Source organism: Colossoma macropomum, unplaced genomic scaffold (assembly GCF_904425465.1).
Source record: "Colossoma macropomum unplaced genomic scaffold, Colossoma_macropomum, whole genome shotgun sequence".
In the NCBI taxonomy this organism is placed as follows: Eukaryota; Metazoa; Chordata; class Actinopteri; order Characiformes; family Serrasalmidae; genus Colossoma; species Colossoma macropomum.
The window spans coordinates 4,933,880-4,952,568 of NW_023494801.1; the positions used below are offsets into that span (position 1 = coordinate 4,933,880).

Consider the following 18,689-nt stretch of genomic DNA (forward strand, 5'->3'; position numbering starts at 1 on the left):
CGTGCCAACAATGACGGATAGATTCAGTGTAGTAGGCTACAAAATAAAAATGTTGAATTAAAAAGAAAGTCCAAAATACTGTTATGCTTTGGTGTATTTTTTGCAATGTATGCTTCTAATGTGATCTAAGATACGGTGACAAAAATAGCCTCCAACAGACTTCAACTGGGAAAGGCAGCAATATTGCTTTAAGGAGCCTTTATGCAGCAAGATCCTGATGATTCCAGTCACACAGTCAGCACACCACAACAATGTGACGTCGTTAATTTTTTTTAAGCTTTTCATTTTGAACTCCATGCCCCATGATTTGATCTGGAAATATTCCAGAAAACGTCTATAAAAATGTGGAAAACTGTCAAAAAATGCCATATGGTCATCATGCTGACAATAATTTAAGACTTTTCATGTTCCAAAACAAAAGAATCCACAACAAACAAAGTTGATGGATCATGTTGCATTGTATTTCATGTAGTTACTGAGCGATGCAGTTTAGGACGTGGCCGTCCGTGAATGTTAAGGGGTTTTTAACCCCTTTTCAAAGCAGCCATAACATGCAATATCTCTGATGAATAATATTCTGATGTATTTTTTGAAATTTATCAGTTGTAGTCTGATTGTTTAATGTAAAAACGCTACAGTTGTGTCTCTTTTATTTCAGCACAGCCTCTTCGTAAAGTGATGTGAACTGTTTTCACAGTAGAGGGTCTCACTCCTCCCCTTTCACTCCTCATTGCTCACTAGCAGCTCAACACAGAGTCACATTTCACTCACAGAGAGTCAACAGTGTCCTACTCAATCTGTTAACATGAATGAGTTACACTGAAAATATTTTAATCGGTTATATTAATGAAAAATATCCAATTAGTTTCCATTCCGTTGGCAGAGTGGCTAATAGGGTCCTGCAAAAATAGGCGACTGTCTGATCTGGATGAAAACAGTATTTTGTGGAAATGACCTCACTGCAGAATTCAGGACTGCTGCATGAAGAGATTAGCGTGATTTATCACTTTAGTGGAAAGAAGCTCCACCCAGTTCAGCCTGCTGAGTCCCCACCCCTGTGTGTGTGTGTGTGCACGCACTTTGGTTAGTGGGTGTTTCCATCGGTCATAATTCACAGGGTGAGGACGTGACCCTGGCCTCAAAACGCAATCAGCCTGTGTCCATCTCAGTGTCTCACAAACCTGCACTCCAACATATACATAATTCACATACATACATCACAGACAAAACGCAGGTGCTCATATAATTTCTACAGTCATATGCAAAGGTTTGGGCACCCTGGTTCTAAGTGAACATATCCTCTACAGAGAACACACTTCTGTACAATTTAATGCACAATTACTTTTTATTTGATGAATATTAACATATTAGGGAAAAAACAAACATAATACATGGCCTGTGCAAAATAGGGGTGGGATAAAATATCGATATAGCGATAAATCGTATCGCTTTCTTTTGCGATATGTTATCGATACACTGACACCAAATATCAGTTTATTTATTGAAATATGCATCTGCTGTTAACTCTAAACTGACTCCCGCTCCGATTTGATTTACCAGAAATCAAGAACAGCCTCAAAGTCGGCCTTGGTTAAAATAGATTTTAGTGAGGCACAGTTGTTCTACCTTCAGACATTTTAACCCCAGAACTGTTCTGCTTTCTGGCAGTTTATGGCTATTTTACATTGGAATTATGACACACGTAGTCAGTGTGTGTGTGCGTGTGTGTGTGTGTGTGGGTGTGGGTGTGTGTGTGGGTGTGTGTGTGTGTGTGTGTGTGTGCTAAAGAGGCATGAAGCTAAGCTATGTGCTTTGTTGTACATTGTTTCACATTGGTTGCCAAATTCTGTGAAACCGACACTAATAAATACATAATTCATGCTATTTGCCTACTTAGGAGTATTTCATTACTTCGGTTACACAGATATCGTGATGTATCGTAGAGAACTGTCTTGCAAAATATCGAGTATCACAGAATCACAGTATCATGATATCATTATCATGGGCAATGTACTGTGATAATATCATATCAAGAGATGCCCTGCGACCCCCCCCACCAAATAATAAAAAAATTATGGCACATTTTATACTTTATGTTTTATTTCTTCCAATACATTAAATTAGAAATTGTGCCATAAATTTGCAGAAAATGCCATAGTTAAGTGTGTTCTCTGTAGAGTATGTGTTAACTTATCTTCACTAAGAAAATCAACAAAACATGTCATGTGATCAGGGGTACAGCTGGTGTGCATACGACTAAACGTGCATAGCACTGGTATACTGGTCTAAAGATGTCTAAGCAATCTTTAATAATAATTTACTTGAATACGAGGCTGATATACATTAGTAAGTGTTAAATATCTCTTTATACACGTTCTTCTGTTCTCATTTGTTGTTATACATCCTTCACAGCCCATTACAAGAATACTCCAGTGTTTTTCAACCTAATCTCTAATTGCTGCATCTGTAGTGTATAGTCGATTACGGTGTGTTTCCCTATACAGAAAACCTCTTGTCTCAGTCAACATATATAATAGAAGCCAATGGGTTGTGTCTGTTCTGTTTCATTAGGGAGTGTTATGATACATACACTTTCTGGTTGAATTCTGAGGGCAATTTAGTGTTATAAATTGTATAAATTAATTATAGTTTTAATTTAACCTCTGCAAGCTTTACAGCACTACACACTCATTTAATTGTTAAATTCTGGTTGGAAACAAAAGGGTTAAAACTTTGCTCAAAGGAAAATGTCCAGTGGTATCCAGATAGATACAACCAAGTAAGCTCTGCCATTGGTTAGGACTTCAGGAACTGAACTAAGATCCCAGAGGGGCGCTAGCGGAAATGACCTTATCGTTCAGGTGTTTTTCTCTCATCGTTTTGACCAAATTTTGACGTTATGGCCCAAACTGAATGCCTAGTTAGACATGTTTCAGCACTGCATGCTACACAGATTGGTTTGGCTCAAATAAATACAAATATTTCACAACAAAAGACAATGTAGCATGTCCTTGTGGAAAAAAGTCTTATAAAACAGTATAAAAACAGTGATCTTATAAAACATCCGGCTAGTGTTAGGCATTTGGTAACTTACTTTGTCAACTCTTACAGTATAAGACAAGACTGAGACTATCGTAAGGTTAAGAAAACATTTAAGAATATAAAAGTTTCAAGAATACCACTTGTTCTTAGAATTATTCTTAAGAAAAAGGTAAGAAAAGAAAATAAGATAATTCCTAAGACGTTATTTGAAGAATAACATTTTTCGCTAAGAAAAAAACAAATATTTTCTTTCCTAAGAAAAAAAGGACGGCAGACATTGAGAAAACTGAACTTGTGACGGAAGCTTGCACTGCAGTGGCAGGAGTTTTCATACCTGCTCCATTAAAAACAATGGCATATCCAGTTTACCATCGCCTATATTTGCCTGCACACGAGCAGACAAGCCATTATCACCATGGTATTGTTTACACTGCTGCATGCTGCCATATACCACTGTCAATTCTGCTATGAGAGTTTTTCAACATGTAAACACAGCATGAGGGACGATGCAATTTCAAATTTACACACATTTCGAATGTTCCTTTTTTTTATTTTACGATACTGTATTAAAATTGTAACACCCTTACTAAGTTTGTCTGGTATCTATCGTACACTACAGATGCAGCGGACTGAGAACAGGCTGAAAAAGCCGGACTATTCCTTTAAATTTCTGTATATGGCTCTAAATGTTTGCTGTGCCCTCGCTCCCCCTCCGTCTGTCTGGCAGGTTGCGGTGGGAGACGGAAGGGGAGGAGAGGCTCGGATCCAGAGAGCAGGTGGGCGGAAGAGAGTGAAGAACAGGGGCGGGAAAAACTCACATGGATTCAGAAGCTAATTTGCGAGATGCTGCCAAATCCCTGCTATTTTTCTCCCACTCTCAGCCTCCCAGCCTCGCTGCGTTGATCAGCGCTGATGTCTTGCGTATGTGAGTCGGCCCTGTTCTCTTCAGCTGTCTCTGTGTGAAGTCAACTGCCTGTTCAGCAAGATCACTCACAACACACAAGCCCACACTCCTCCCTGTTTTCCCTCGCTCCCTGTTTACACACATTACAGTTACAGAGCTAATATCTCTCTCTCACATATAAATATTTACAACCAGCACTTTAATAATTGCTCAAGTGAAAGTGTACAAAACAATAAATAAAAAGTAGCTTTAAAGGGCCCATATCATCATTTTTCTGTAATTTCTCTTTTCTCTGATGTCCACTTATGACATATGTGTGGTTTATTTAAGTCAGAATGCATGTTTACGTGACCATCTTCAACCTCTTTTTATTCCATGGAATTAAAGGCTCTGTTACTGCACCTTTAAGACCGATATATATGTAAATGAGCTCTATTTTGATTGGCTGCTCTGTATTGTGCCTCAGTCAAAAAGCAGTCCAGGCTGAAATACTCCTTATAACTTCAGTGGGAGTGGGAGTGGCTAAACTGCTGTAGACTGAATGGGCTGATATATGTAAATCAACACTTTACTTGGAGGGTGTCTACATAACACGTTCATAACATCTTACATAACCACTTCATAACATGTTAATGAATGTTTAAATCAACATTTATGTACATTTATATATCTATAAGTATAGATGTGTTACATAATATTAATATACACCGCTATGTCATTTTAATGAGATTTCTTTTTCAAAATAAAAGTCTTTAATTTAATTTCTGGACAGCCAAAATAAAAATGACCTCGCTTTATCTTTATCTTCGGTCGTTAAATGCTTTGGCACCCAGCATTTGTTGCTTTGCATGTCACTTTACTACATGGACAGTAAATTACTCTTAAACATGCTTAGAAACAATCACTTGACTGAATCTTAGCATGATGGTGTGCCTAAGTGACAAAGCATTTCATGACCAAAGGGGTAAAGCAAAGTCATTTTTATTTTGGCGGTGCAGAAATGAGGCACTTTACTGAAAATAATTTAGTTTTTTTAATTAAAAATAATGCAGAACTTTTATTTTGAAAAATGTCTCTCAGTAAAGTGGCATAGTAGTCCATATTAAAATCATATAAAAATATGTATGCTTTATGAATGCTGTTTCAAATGTAAACATAACATGTTATGAAGTGTTTATGTAAGAAGTTATGAATGTGTTACGTAGACACCCTTCAAGTAAGTGTTTTCTAAATCTGTTGGTTTATTTATGACATCACAAAAAAACAAACCAGTTTCCATATACGGATTGTATGGACTGTCGAGTGAACATTACATTTTGAAACTTTAACTGTGTTTACACTCTACATCACATTCTTTTATTAAAAAAAGCAAGAACAAATTGTTTTTCCACAATATGAGCCCTTTAATATTGAAAATATATTAATGTATGACATTTAAAATGTATACTCCAGCATTTTTCAACCTAATTTACTTATTTGCTGTATCTGCAGCATACAGTCGATTATCACAGACAATAGTGTTCCTATTAAAAAAACAGAGAAATGTCTACTCAAAACTCACTTATAGAAACCAATGGATGCACTTGCCCTTTGACTTCCATTAAAAGTGTGTTTCGAGTTAACAGGCTTTCTGTTAGTTTCTCATCACAATGAAATGTGTCAAAAGTGTTGTCCATGGTAACTGACCACATACTACAGATATGGCACATAAAGATTAGGTTTAATAACACTGCAGTATACCTTTACATCAAATCCAAGAAGTTATCTCATAGACCTCTGGAATCATGTCATCATCCAGCAGTTGGCGTCATGCACATATTAGGAACTCTGGATCTAATCGGAATTCTTTACAGGGAAAATGCAAAGTGTTTCCCAAAATCACAGCTGTAGTGCCCTGCAGTAAGCAAACATATACACACACACATATATATATGTTTACTGCATATATATATATATATATATATGTGTGTGTGTGTGTGTGTGTGTGTGTATATATTCTATATTGTTTGTTAAATGTGGGAGTGTTGACGTTTGATAGTAGTCTTACTTTCACACAGTGTCATTTCAGTGCGCAGGAGCGTTATTCATATTTCAAATACTTACAGAGGAATCCCATCTTAAACCTCTGCATTATTAAATGGTTAATATGTCAATAAAGTCATTCAAAGTGTTTTGATGTTGTTTACAGTGGTGGTGATGGGAACCAAATGTCTGAAGAGTTTGATTTACATTGTTTTACAACAGTTTTACTATAAAGTTTTGACCATATTTCTTTTTAAATCTACTCTTGGCAGAGAGGTACATGCAGGGTGTTCTAAGGCAAAATAGTGCCCAAAAACACTTTTCTTCCAGATATTTTTACTATTTTACCTCTTAGTAACTGAATTATGCAGAAATATTGAAAAATCTGTGGAATTCCTTTTTAGTGACCTTGTACACTTAAAAAAGATACAAATAACTCTGTTTGCAAGATTAAAGGGTTCTTTGCGTCATAAAAGTGTTCTTCAGGTTGACAGGGAATGTGTTGTATATGGTTTTATATAGAACCTTTTTGAAAAGGGTTCTATTTAGCACCAAAAAAGATTCTTCTACAATGTCAAGCATGTAACAATAATAGAACAATTTTTAGTGCTATATAGAACTCTTTTCAAAAAGGACCATATACAACACATTCTCCATCACTCTAAAGAACCCTTTCACGATGCAAAAAACCCTTTAATCATGCGAACGGTTCTTTGAGGATTCATGGGTCTATGTAGAACTATTTTCTTTACTAAAGGACTCTTGAAGAACCATTGTTTTTAAGACTGTAGTTCAGAGAATCTAGTGACATTCAGGGGAAAACGCACCTTTTTGCAGTTTTTCTGCGTTTTTCAAGAATGTCATTAATTTTTTCCACTTTAGACCCAGAGTTCTTATAATGTCATGCCGCATGACACCAACTACATCCTCATCTATGAACCTATTTCCTCTTCCTTCTCACACTAGCACCATCTTTCCTTTCCCATAGGTCTGGTTCTCTGTGCCATACATTTTGGGCACTTCCATGACGTGCTGCCTTAAACCCCTGCTCCCCTCATTTCTGCTTTTTGCTGTATCGTGATCAGCAGCACTAGTGGATAATTTGGGTAGATAGGCAGGTACAGTAAAACTATCTGTATACAGACTGGTTCTACCACCGTGAGGCAAGGCAACGCATGGGCGGGGCAGCTGCAGCTGAGAGGACATGTTGGGCAGAGCCTTGTGAGGGGGGAGGCGGCTGAGAGCCGCACTCTTGGTCAGGGTTCCCTGAATGGCCGGAGCATTCAGGGCAGATGGATGAGCCAACTCAGATCTGAAACAGACAGTAAATGAAAAATGTTTTCAAATAAAAGAGACAGAGTACAAATAAGAAATGAACAAAGGAGGACAGGGTTATTACAGCAATAAGCAACATGAGGCTTTGCGTTAGAGTGATTTTAGCAGGTTAAGGGGTGTTGTCAGGCACAACATAGCCGCACAAGTGACTAACGCTGCTTTCAAGAGATCTCAGTTCGATCAGAAAAACAAGTTTACCAGGAGGCACCACATGAACACCTTGTGAAGTATAATGAAATCCGGGTTTGTTTGAGGTCCAACTTCAAATCCAACCTCAGCGCCATTTTTATAACGGCCGCGGAAAGAAGAGAACAGCCCATCAATGCCATGTAATCAAATAATACTTTATAAATGGTAAATGAATGGTAGAGTAATTTTAGATCCGTACAATTAACCCACATTCTATTTCTACATAATACCAAAATTGTGATATCACTTAATGTCACATTATATTTGTTTTTTTTTAATATTTATTTGATCTAATAGTATAACACTTTCATGTTTTGACATTTTAATATGTAGCTGTTTTATGTTTTTTAACATGTTTTGTGTATTTTTTCTTATACAACATAGATTTCGTTATTAAACTAGACACCAAATGTTTTTAGATGTTGTATTAAATATTTATAGAGTATTTTGAGGTTAACACAAGTTTGAATTATTTGAATTAGTTTTTATCATCACTATTTGAAACCTGTGAAGTTGTACCAAACGAGCATATTAGAAACATTTATTATATTTATCTGCAATGAACTTGGTTGTATTTTCTTGAATTAAAAACAGTTTTATTTTACTGATTCTACACTTTTGAACAGTAGTGTACAATAGACCACCCTGCGCTAAATTAATTAAAAGCTGCAGAGAAAATGGGACTTCTTACAACCATGCAAGACCTGGTAGACACCAACACTGATCAACAGCTTTCATCTCTGAGAGAGAGGAGAAAATCAAGCTGCTTCAGATCTGAAAACATCCACAGGTGTTTCTGTCCATCCCTCCACTGTGAGAAGACAACTCAGCGCTATGGGTCTGAAAGGATGTGTAGCTGACAAGAAGCTCTTACTAAGAAAAGGAGACACACCAAACAAAGAAGCGGCTGGTGTTCAATGTTTGTGATTATTTGGATCATAAGAAACAGAAAATACAAAAACAACTTCTAAGACTGAACTTTCAAGGTGTGAAAAATGTCCCTGCAGATTTCTTTGAAAAGCTGAAATTGAGTCTCCTGAAAAGAATGAAAGCTGCAATAAAGGTAAAGAGTGGACTCACTAAATACTGATATAATAAAAATTAATATTATATGTAGTTGTTGCAGCTTCTGTGTAATCAGTTAAATATTCATTTTCTGCTTTTGCTGAAAATCAAACAACATTAATACTTAACAGCTGTTTTGACTGTAAACTAAATGAAAGATGGTCTCTGACTTTCGCACAGCACGGTCAGTAATTATTCCAATGATGGTTTTCAATAATTTACCACATTAATATAGAGCTCATTTGATGCATGTCTTCACATTTGTATATATTGAATACTTCACAATGCCTTCAAAGTGTCATGTGTTTTATAAAGTAACTCCAAGTCACATATTTGAAACTTTAAGAGCTTCTGGTTGTTGTGTTTCAAATCCATTAGCTTCCAGTTTCAGCACCTGCTGGCCGTTTGCTTAGTGCCAATGGCTCTGTGAATGCAGAAGCATTTGGGAGTTTGTGGGCCCTCTGAGACCTGAGTTCTTTCCTCTAGCATAGGTAGAGAATGCCTCCACGAATGCTGTATCACTGACTTCCAATCAGAGTGCTTCCTCTAAAACCCCTTTAAACCCAGGAAGGGGCTTTAAGTGCCCTTTAAACAAAGTGTTTCCTGATGATTCAGTGACCCTCTCAGTTCTGAGGTCAGCTAAACCAAATGTACTTTTTCAAAGGAGTGCTGGAGGGAATATGGGTCCATGGCCAACTTATCACTTACATGCTGTCATGCATCACTCAGTGACAGTGAAGGTACATTGTGTTTGTGTTGTTGATGCAGCTGCTTTTGTTAGTCAGGAATCGAAATGGAGATTCCAATTACATTAGCCAGTCTGTTGCACATAAACACAGGCATCTAAAAGCTGGTGGTGGATGGTCAGCGACTAATCCAAGAACAGTGTGTTAAAGGGGAACTCCACTGATTTTTCAAAATTTCTGCTTAATTAAGTGGTTGAGATGTTTAAAAAATGTCATTTTGAGTGAGTCAGGTCCACTTACGAGGTCTCTGAGGTCCACACATGACCGCTGGTGATGTGTGTGTGGGTCATAATTCATCGTTCCAGCCTCTCTGTATCCCTCAGAATAAAACTGTGCCTTTAATACGGTACCTGATAAATGGAAATGCTCTCTGCTCTAAATGGCTACACTACACTGATGTAGGCTTAAAGCGAAAATTATACCATTTTAAAAAGTGCTGCATAATTAAAAACTTCAGACTGTCAAAGCCAAAGTGGTTTGAAGTGAAATGGTTCATTGTTGAGAAACATACCAACTCAGATTTCTTTACAGTGGTGGTGATAGGAACCAGGGGTCTCAATATCTACAACCCAAATATAGCCATTTTATCCAAAACAAAACATTAATAAAAACAATGTCTGACACATTTTTAACTATTTCATTTAATAACTTTCTGTGATGTAGCTTTTACAGGTAATGAACTTTTCAGACTTCTGGTTCCTATCAGCACCACTGATTTACATCTCAATCATTGAATTATGTTGAGATGTGAAGAAAAGGGTGAAATTCCACTCTAATAGGAGGATATATGTCTACATATTTGGTTTTGTGACATCTATACATATTTCATATTGCACTGTCACTCTGTTTACGCGGCCAACTGTTAACATTGGTTACTGTTTACAGTACAGTCACTAGTTCAGTCCCTGGAGGGGACATGCACCACTGCACTGTCAACTGCACACACACACACACACACACACACACACACATATGTATGTATATATTTGTACTGCACATTTTGTTTTTATTGTTGTTTTAGTATATTTTATTATTTATCTTTACTGTACTTTGTACTGCTGCAATAGAAGAATTAATAAAGTGATCTATCTATCTATCTATCACAAAAACAATACATTTAAATGATTTTTCATTTTTCAGCTTCGTTTCTATATATGGACCGTACAGACTGGGAAGTGAATGGAATGTTTTGACACTTTAAGAACTTTTACATACTGCAAAAACTCTTAATTTGAATCTGCATGGGATGGGCACTTTGAATCATGGTGGAACTGTCCAGTCATGGCCCATCCTGTATATAAAAAGCCAAAAAGACAAACAGCAGGTAGCTGAGGGCAAATGTTATCTCCTTGTTTTTTATCAGTCTGATTTGCAGTAGGGCAGTTAGGGTATTTTAGGTCCAACACTTTTTAATTCTCCTCTCGGTGTAGCAAAATGATCCATGGCTGTTTTCACTCAGCTACAGATTTATGATTGAATCTCCAACCCACTTCTGCCAGTATAACCGATTACACCTCATAATACCAAGTTCCAGCGCCACAGGGCTCATTCACGGTCCATCTACGCTGCTACACTGCCCTCTGGTGGTCAGTCATTACCTGCTGAAGCGCCTGTGGACCGCCTGCGCTGTGCTGAGCAGCGGCTCTTTGGTCAGAGGGACTGGAGCCCGATCAAGCTGTCCATACAGCGCCTGATTAAAGAAAGAAGAAGCAGTGTAAGTCCCTCCATCAGCCCTACAGCTCCATTAGAGAAAACTTCCCGGCCTGCTGAGAGCTACATAATCCTCGGGCTAGGAAGAGCCTATCCATTAAGACACTTTGCATGAATTACCATTATTTACCATTAATGTATTCACTTCCCCTCTCTCTGACATGCTAATGTTGTCTTCCCTCTCCTTCCTCCTCTCCCTCTCTCACCTCATAATCTCCTCTTCCTCTCGTTCACCCATTTAGCACATAAATCCCTGCTTTGAGCTTTCTGCTGCGCACCTTTCTGTCAGTTCCCTCGCCTGCATCTGTCATGCTGCTGCCTGGCTCTAGAACTTTCTTCTGCATCCATCAGCTTTACCGCTGTACTTACCAGTTAAAAGTTAAAATCGTCACGTTCATAATGGCTATCTATTCTACCTGAACCTGTACAGAACTGCACATGTTTATATCCTACAGCTATATAAAGAGCAGCTATTACTGTTTTTTATATATACTCAAAGGCAAAAAATGCCGCATGTAATAAAAATCAATGTATATATTCACCGAATCAGGCACCTCAGTGTCGCTGCTGGACTGAGAATAGTCCACCAACTAAAAATATGCAGCCAACAGCGTCCTGTGGGCAGCGTCCTGTGACCACTGATGAAGGACTAGAGGATGACCAACACAAACTGTGCAGCAGCAGATGAGCTATCGTCTCTGACTTTACATCTACAAGGTGGACTGACAAGGTAGGAGTGTCTAATAGAGTGGACAGTGAGTGGACACAGTGTTTAAAAACTCCAGCAGCACTGCTGTGTCTGATCCACTCGTACCAGCGCAACACACACTAACACACCACCAGTGTTACTCCAGTGCTGAGAATGATCCACCACTCAAATAGTATCTGCTCTGTGGGGGTCCTGACCACTGAAGAACAGGGTAAAAGGGGGCTAACAAAGTATGCAGAGAAACAGATGGACTACAGTCTGTAATTGTAGAACTACAAAGTGCACCTATATAGTAAGTGGAGCTGATAAAGTGGACAATGAGCGTAGAAACAAGGAGGTGGTCATAATGTTATGCCCGGATCGGTGTATATATATATATATATATATAAATCTTGATTTTTATTACATGCGGCGTGTTCATTATATTTTTTGTCTTTGACTAAGCCTTATCTAGAAATTCCATGTAAAAATACATTTGACATACATAGTGATTCTGAACATTACATCTTTTCTGTGAGGTCTAAACAGCTTTTAAAGTGACAGTAACAGAGACTTTAAAGTAGCAGCTATTACTGATCTTAGTAAATTACAGTAAAAAAACTGGTAAGAATAACAAATAATATAGATAAAGTATGCCAACTTGGGTTAAACATTAAGGAAAAAAAGATTTTGAACTTTATTTCAATGGAGAGATGTGGACATACGAGTTGAAATTATGCATAAATGAACTAGAATTATCAATATTTTATCATATACTTGATGTAATTACAGTTAATGTATTAAAAGCTTTACGGTAATGCTGCTGCTATGCCAGGCTGCAGCCAAAGAGATGGAAAAAAAACAAGCCTAAGGAAAACAGCACAGTTTTTGTGGTTGCTGTTGCGTCCCTGCGTGTTTAAAATCAATACTGTCTTAACCTGTTAAATGCAATTTTACTAGATTGTTCTATGCAGTTTGGCTTTCAAGTACTTTGTGTGCGGATTGGCAGGGCACGGCACCCCCGACTTAAGTCTCTGGGGTTGCCACTGGCCCAGATCCCTAAAAAAATATAGCTTTTTTTTGACTGTAGCAACATTGTCAAAGTCAGGCTTTACCTCACCCTGCATGATGCTAAGAGGCTGACTCACACATCCGTTTTTTCTCCCATTTGGATTATTGTAATCTACTGTTCACTGGCTCACCCAGAAAGAGTGCAGACAAACTACTACTTGAACAGAATGGGCCAACAAGATTTCTAACCCGGACACGGAAGAACTAACACATTACTCCTGTACTGACAGCAGTTCACTTGATTCCTGCTCAATAAAAAGTTATTTTATTAGTTTTTAAGGCTGTTAATAGACGACCACCTTCTTATATGTCAGACTGTCTGACTGAATTTGCTCCACAAGCTTGTCTAATAAAATAACCCTCCTTTGCAGTAAAATAAAGCTCTGCTGATCGTTCAAACACAGTTTTAATAATAAATGGTCTTAAACTCTGGATTTAATGTATATCTGCTAATTCACCATTTAACCCTGAAGTTTGGTGCGAGGACTGCAGGTCACCATAGCAACGCAATCTCATCTGGCTAGTAGCTAACAAAACAGAAAAAAAGAGAGATCTAAGACGAACAACGATAATTGGGAGATGAATGGACTTTTTTGTGTTTATATTCACTTCAGCTGGTTCCCTGATACGTTTAATCTGCAACGAGAAACTGTCAAACACTAAAACATCGCAAAGCTGAAGTCAGCTTTGTGCTCGAATTTTCCTGTTTCACCTTAAATGGTGCAGGAATTACACTCTGGCGCCTCCGGCACCATTTAAGGTGGAATGGGAAAATTCAAACAACTAGCTGGGGAAAGAGAGGCTAAAAAATCGGACATTTCAACAATCGTTAAAAGACGTTTTATGAGAAATTGTTCTACTTTTGCGGAAAGGTTTCGCGCTGGAGATGCAAGAAAAGCAGCTATAGCTGAGCTAAAGCTTAAAGCAGAGCAAAGTAAGTCTGTGTTTTTGTTTATATTTTTAGCCTGTACTAGCACATCAGCACATACTGAGACATATTTACAACCAGGATGGTAAAATGGACATAAAATGTTGTGGCTCCCAAAGTGGTTTTATTTTTGTTGAAAGGACAAAATGTCTCTTCTTAACATTTGGGTTGCCGACCTCTGCACAGGACGTACAGCCAGCATCTTCAGTTAGCAGTTTTAAAACCAGCTTAAAACAAATATTTTTACTTTAGCCTTTTTATATGCTTTTTATGTGGTTGTTTTGCACATTTCTTTGTTATTTCATCTTTTGTAATTATTCTTCACGTTACCTTTTTTCAATTTTTGCCTTTTCTGTAATGTTTTTTTCATTTATGCTTTTTGCCTTTGTGTTTAAAGCACTTTGAGCTGTATTTTGACGTATGAAAAGTGCTACATAAATAAAGTTATTATTATTATAACCTAATCCCAGCACAACACCCCCCTCCAGACACAAAAGTGTTGAATCCCCCACCTCCTTGACTCTCTTACCACCAGGGTCCTGTAGTGGTCCACTAGAGGCTCATCTGGTGCTAAATGACCCCTGTAGCGGTCCTGCATCTCACTGACAGGCTTAGAAACAAGCCTGATAGATTGGCAATCTCGGAGCTGCATCAGGGCACCAGTATGGACACACACACACACACACATATAATGGCATATAAAAACACTCATACAGTATTTGCAAACAAAAAAAATATGTTTTGTTTATTTTATAAGGAAAAATGAGTTAACACATCCACTACAGGAAACATTTTAGTGTGCAATTTCTGTTCATTTGTTGTCAAGTTTAATGTATTGGAAAAAAACATAAAATATTAAATTTGCTGTAACTATTGCACCAGCTAAATTTTATGTTTTTTTTAATACTTTAAATTCAGCACATAAACAGTAACTGTGCATCATAATGTGCAGAAGTGTGTTCTCTTTGGAGGATGTGTTCACTTATTTTCACTTAGAAAATCAACAAAACATGTCCAGAGGTGCTCAAACTTTTGCACACAACTCTAAACTGCTCATCTCTCATGCTCTCCCCCTTAAACAGACCCTATCTTATACATAACTTGCTTTAATTTCATTACTACACCATTTTCACACATTAAATCTGCTGCCTCACCTCTTTAAGAGAGATGACACAACATCTCATCTCATTTGTTGTCTCTTTTTGTTGTGATTGATGTTCTCACACTTGTTAGTTCATGCTTATGTTCTCTGCCACTGTAAGCATCTTTACTGAAAAGTGCTGTACAAATATAAGTTTTTCATTATAATAAACACCCACAGACACATCCTACCCTCTGAGCCAGTTCGTTCAGGAAGTGCGTGTTCCAGTGAGGAGAGGCTTTACAGTAGATGAGGTTTTCCAGTGGCCCCTTGATGGGTTTGTGGTCATGTTCTGTGTGGGAGGTGAGATTATAATGTATGTGTCCAGGTGTCCGGCTCTGCCGCTGGAGAAGAGGGGGGAAAGGGGCATCCTATAGGAAAAACAATAGGACAATAGGAATGACTGGGAAACATTCACATCATTCCGGGCCCAGCTGATGGATTATAATCATGCAAACTGCTAAATGATTTTCAAGAAGGTAATTTTTAATCCAATTTAATCAAGTAATTCTGACAGCCCTAAAAGCTAAACCACCTAAAATACTATCACAAGGTTTAGAAAGTCAAATCACAGATCTGAGCTCTTCAGGGAATCAGATTCTTTTAAACTAGGCTCTTCTGAAAAACATCAGTAGGTACAAGACCCTAAAACAAGCTTGGTGATATGTAACTAAATGCCACTTCAATATGTGAGTAATTTTAACCCTTTTTTTACACCAGCCTTTAAAGTTCCATACATTCTGTAAGTCCCTCAGTTAAAATAGGAATTCTTTGTCTTCAATAATGTTGTTGGAATATGTTTAGATGTAACTGTGTACTAGTTACAAGACCGGATGCCAACTGACTTGTCTTTGTATCATTTAGGATAGATTTTAAGGTTCTGCTACTAGTTTTTAAAGCTCAAAATGACCTTAAAGCACCGCTTACAGCACAGAGTGTTTGCCTGTTTATGTTCCAGCACATAATCTAAGATCTGCAGAGAGTGGCCTTCTACAGATACCCTCTGTAAAATACAGAAAACATGGAGAGACTCTTTCAGTTATTCTGCTTCTAAACTGTGGAACTCAATTCCACCTTTTATTAGACAGTCAAACTCAGAGCTCACCTTTAAGAAGCACCTAAAAACGTATCTCTTTAAATTAGCATTTAACTAAAACTCTACGTCTCGTGGTGTTTATCTTCTAATTTAATCTTTTTAATTTTCTTCTGATTCTAAATAAATACTAATGATTTCTTGTATAACTATGTTTTATCACCTGTCTGTAAAACACTTTGAGCTGCCACCGGCATGAAAAGTGATATATAAATAAAAATTATTATTATTATTATTGTAAGTGCCCTGCGATGGACTGGTGACCTGTCCAGGGTGTATCCTGCCTTCTGCCCAATGACAGCTGGGATAGGCTCCAGCACCCCACCGCGACCCAGAAGGATAAGCGGTTTAGATGATGTATGTATGTATTATTGTAAGTGAGCAAGCAACTGTTCCAAGACAGTTTTCAGGTAAACCTTTGGGCACCAATGTGCTTTTTAAAATCCATTAATAGTGGACAGATACATGTTGGGTGTCATAAGGCAAAGCAGTCCCCAGTAACACTTTTTGTTTCTAGATTTACCACTATTTTACCATCTTCAACATCACACAAACACTCATGAGACACTGGGTTACTGGTGGTTTTGGATAAAAAATTAAATGGCTGTGTTGTAGATGTTGCGACCCCTGGTTCCTATCACCACCACTGTAAAGACATCAGAGTCTGTAAGTTTCTCTGCAATGAATCATTTCACACCAAACCGCTCTGAATGAGTTTGTCTACATCTCAATGATTGAATTATGCATATATAAATAAATTAATGTGAGGAAGTATAGAGCCAAAGCCTATGAACTATTAAATATAACACAAAGAATGTCATGTTAAGGAAAAATAACCCACCTTACAGCTCTCGGCGAGGAAGGGCGCCGGCTGTACATAAGCGTGACCGATGGCCGCTGAGGTCTGAGCGAGGCCCGGCCTTTCTGTACACCAACGGTCCATTCGCCTCACAGCACCGATTAAAGGCACAAATACAAACAGGAACTTCTTGATGTGGAGCTAAAGAAACACAGAGTCTGAGAAAGAGTACATTACATCGCAAATAAAATACACAGTATGTGAAAAATCAATATGTGTAGCTCGGCCGCAGCCGGCGGAGTGGAAAACTTCTCACCTTTTACCACAGAGCCTAGACGGTTTACAGTTGCCATAGCAACACACCGACGTCCAATTGGAGAGCTAGCCAGTCAGAATCTGTCCAATGAGAGCGCCGAGTTTAAAAGCGTCTCAAAATGTTTAATTTGTAGTTTTATTATATGTATGTATATATATATATATATATATATATATATATATATATATATATACATACACACGTGTGTGTGTGTGTGTGTGTGTGTGAGAGAGAGAGAGAGCAATAAATATTTAATATGTATTGAACGTAAAAAATACAAAATACATATTTTCTAAAAGATAGAACCTTAACATTTATATTTTGTTGTTGTTTTTAGAATAACATTACAAAGCGTATTGCTTACCTTACCTTTATCCAGTCTAGAAAGTTTACAGTTGCCATAGCAACACACCGACATGCAATTGGAGAGCCAGCCAGTCAGAATCTATCCAATTAGAGCGCCGAGTAGCGTCTCAAAATGTTTAGCATGTATATATATATATATGTGTGTGTGTGTGTGTGTGTGTACGTATAAAATAAAAAAAGTATATTATCTAATATTGCATATTGAGAGAGAGAGAGAGAGAGAGAGAAAGGCAGAAGTGCAGCACTTTTGAAGCAGACACACTGTCAAGGCTTATCGAGTTAGATAAAGCATATTATTTTGGATATTATGCTATTATTCTCTATTATTAGGGCCTGAAGGGTGGGACTGGCAGCTGACTATATTGTTGCAATAGGGTGATTATCTTTCCCTCAAGTGCCTTCAAGTGCACAAATGTAATCAAAGCAATTTGGGTTTTAATTGCTGTAGTTTTATGGTCAAATGCAACACAAAATCACCTCTTATTGTACTAATATTACTGGTGTTCATTCAATATCACTGTTTTTCCTAAACAAATACTCTTACAGCCCAGATAAACAGCTTTCTCGGGTGCCTAAAACTTTTGCACAGCGTCCCAAGGCAGACAAAAAGCAAACGAATGCACTGTAAGATAACGTTGTCGATTTTATTGTAGGAATGAATGAATAAATAAATAAATAAAAGCTCATGAATATCTAAACAGGCATGACCAGCAGCTCAAAGCCACATGTAACAGCTCCATAACACAGGGTTAGACAACCTGCTGACACAGGGACATTCATAATCCTAGCACTGAACACGTTTACAGTATTAACGCACCACTTTTCTCTCTCACGCTCTCACTCACCCACTCGCTCACTCAGTGACTCACACACGCACGCACACAGAGTTCCTTCTTCTGAGGATCGGTACGGTATCTTTGGGCATACAGTGCTGAGGAAAAGCTATATGTTCAACCAGCGTGAGGTCAGGACGAGTTCTTTAACTCCAGAACGGTCTTCTACCCCTACTGTAGTCTTACATGAAGTGATATGACTTCATCTACAGCAGCCTTTCCTAAACCAGTTTTCAGGAACCTGATCAGATTGTCCACGTTTGCTCCATCCCAGCTCCCAACACGCCTGAACGAGGCCTACTGCTCCTCAAAGGAATGTTTCACTGAAAAATCTAATTTAGACAGTTTCCTCCTGACCTCAAATACAGCTAATCAGCCAAAACATGTTTGGTATCTGCAGTTTCCTCAGTTTGGCACTGGAGCCACGAAGCTAATGTTGCT

At 38.0% G+C, this 18,689-nt stretch overlaps 1 protein-coding gene across 1 annotated transcript; it reads right to left on the minus strand.

The window, feature by feature from the left end:
- Positions 1-6,446: 6,446 nt before the first annotated feature.
- On the minus strand, positions 6,447-17,424 carry zgc:193811 (uncharacterized protein LOC559801 homolog). Its single transcript, XM_036589977.1, has 7 exons — positions 17,414-17,424; positions 17,050-17,129; positions 16,776-16,951; positions 15,033-15,212; positions 14,230-14,346; positions 10,902-10,993; positions 6,447-7,280 (listed from the first exon to the last, which is right to left on the minus strand). The coding sequence occupies exons 3-7, from the start codon at positions 16,875-16,877 to the stop codon at positions 6,926-6,928; spliced, it is 846 nt and encodes a 281-aa protein (XP_036445870.1). The 5' UTR covers positions 16,878-16,951; positions 17,050-17,129; positions 17,414-17,424; the 3' UTR covers positions 6,447-6,925.
- Positions 17,425-18,689: the final 1,265 nt, after the last annotated feature.

Excerpts from the sequence above, each read along its gene's own strand:
- zgc:193811 (XM_036589977.1), bottom strand. The coding sequence starts at position 16,877 with ATGGACCGTTGGTGTACAGAAAGGCCGGGCCTCGCTCAGACCTCAGCG. Across the intron at positions 14,347-15,032 it reads TGAACGAACTGGCTCAGAGG|CTCCGAGATTGCCAATCTAT; the intron begins GTAGGATGTGTC and ends GCCCTGATGCAG. Across the intron at positions 10,994-14,229 it reads ACCACTACAGGACCCTGGTG|GCGCTGTATGGACAGCTTGA; the intron begins GTAAGAGAGTCA and ends TTCTTTAATCAG.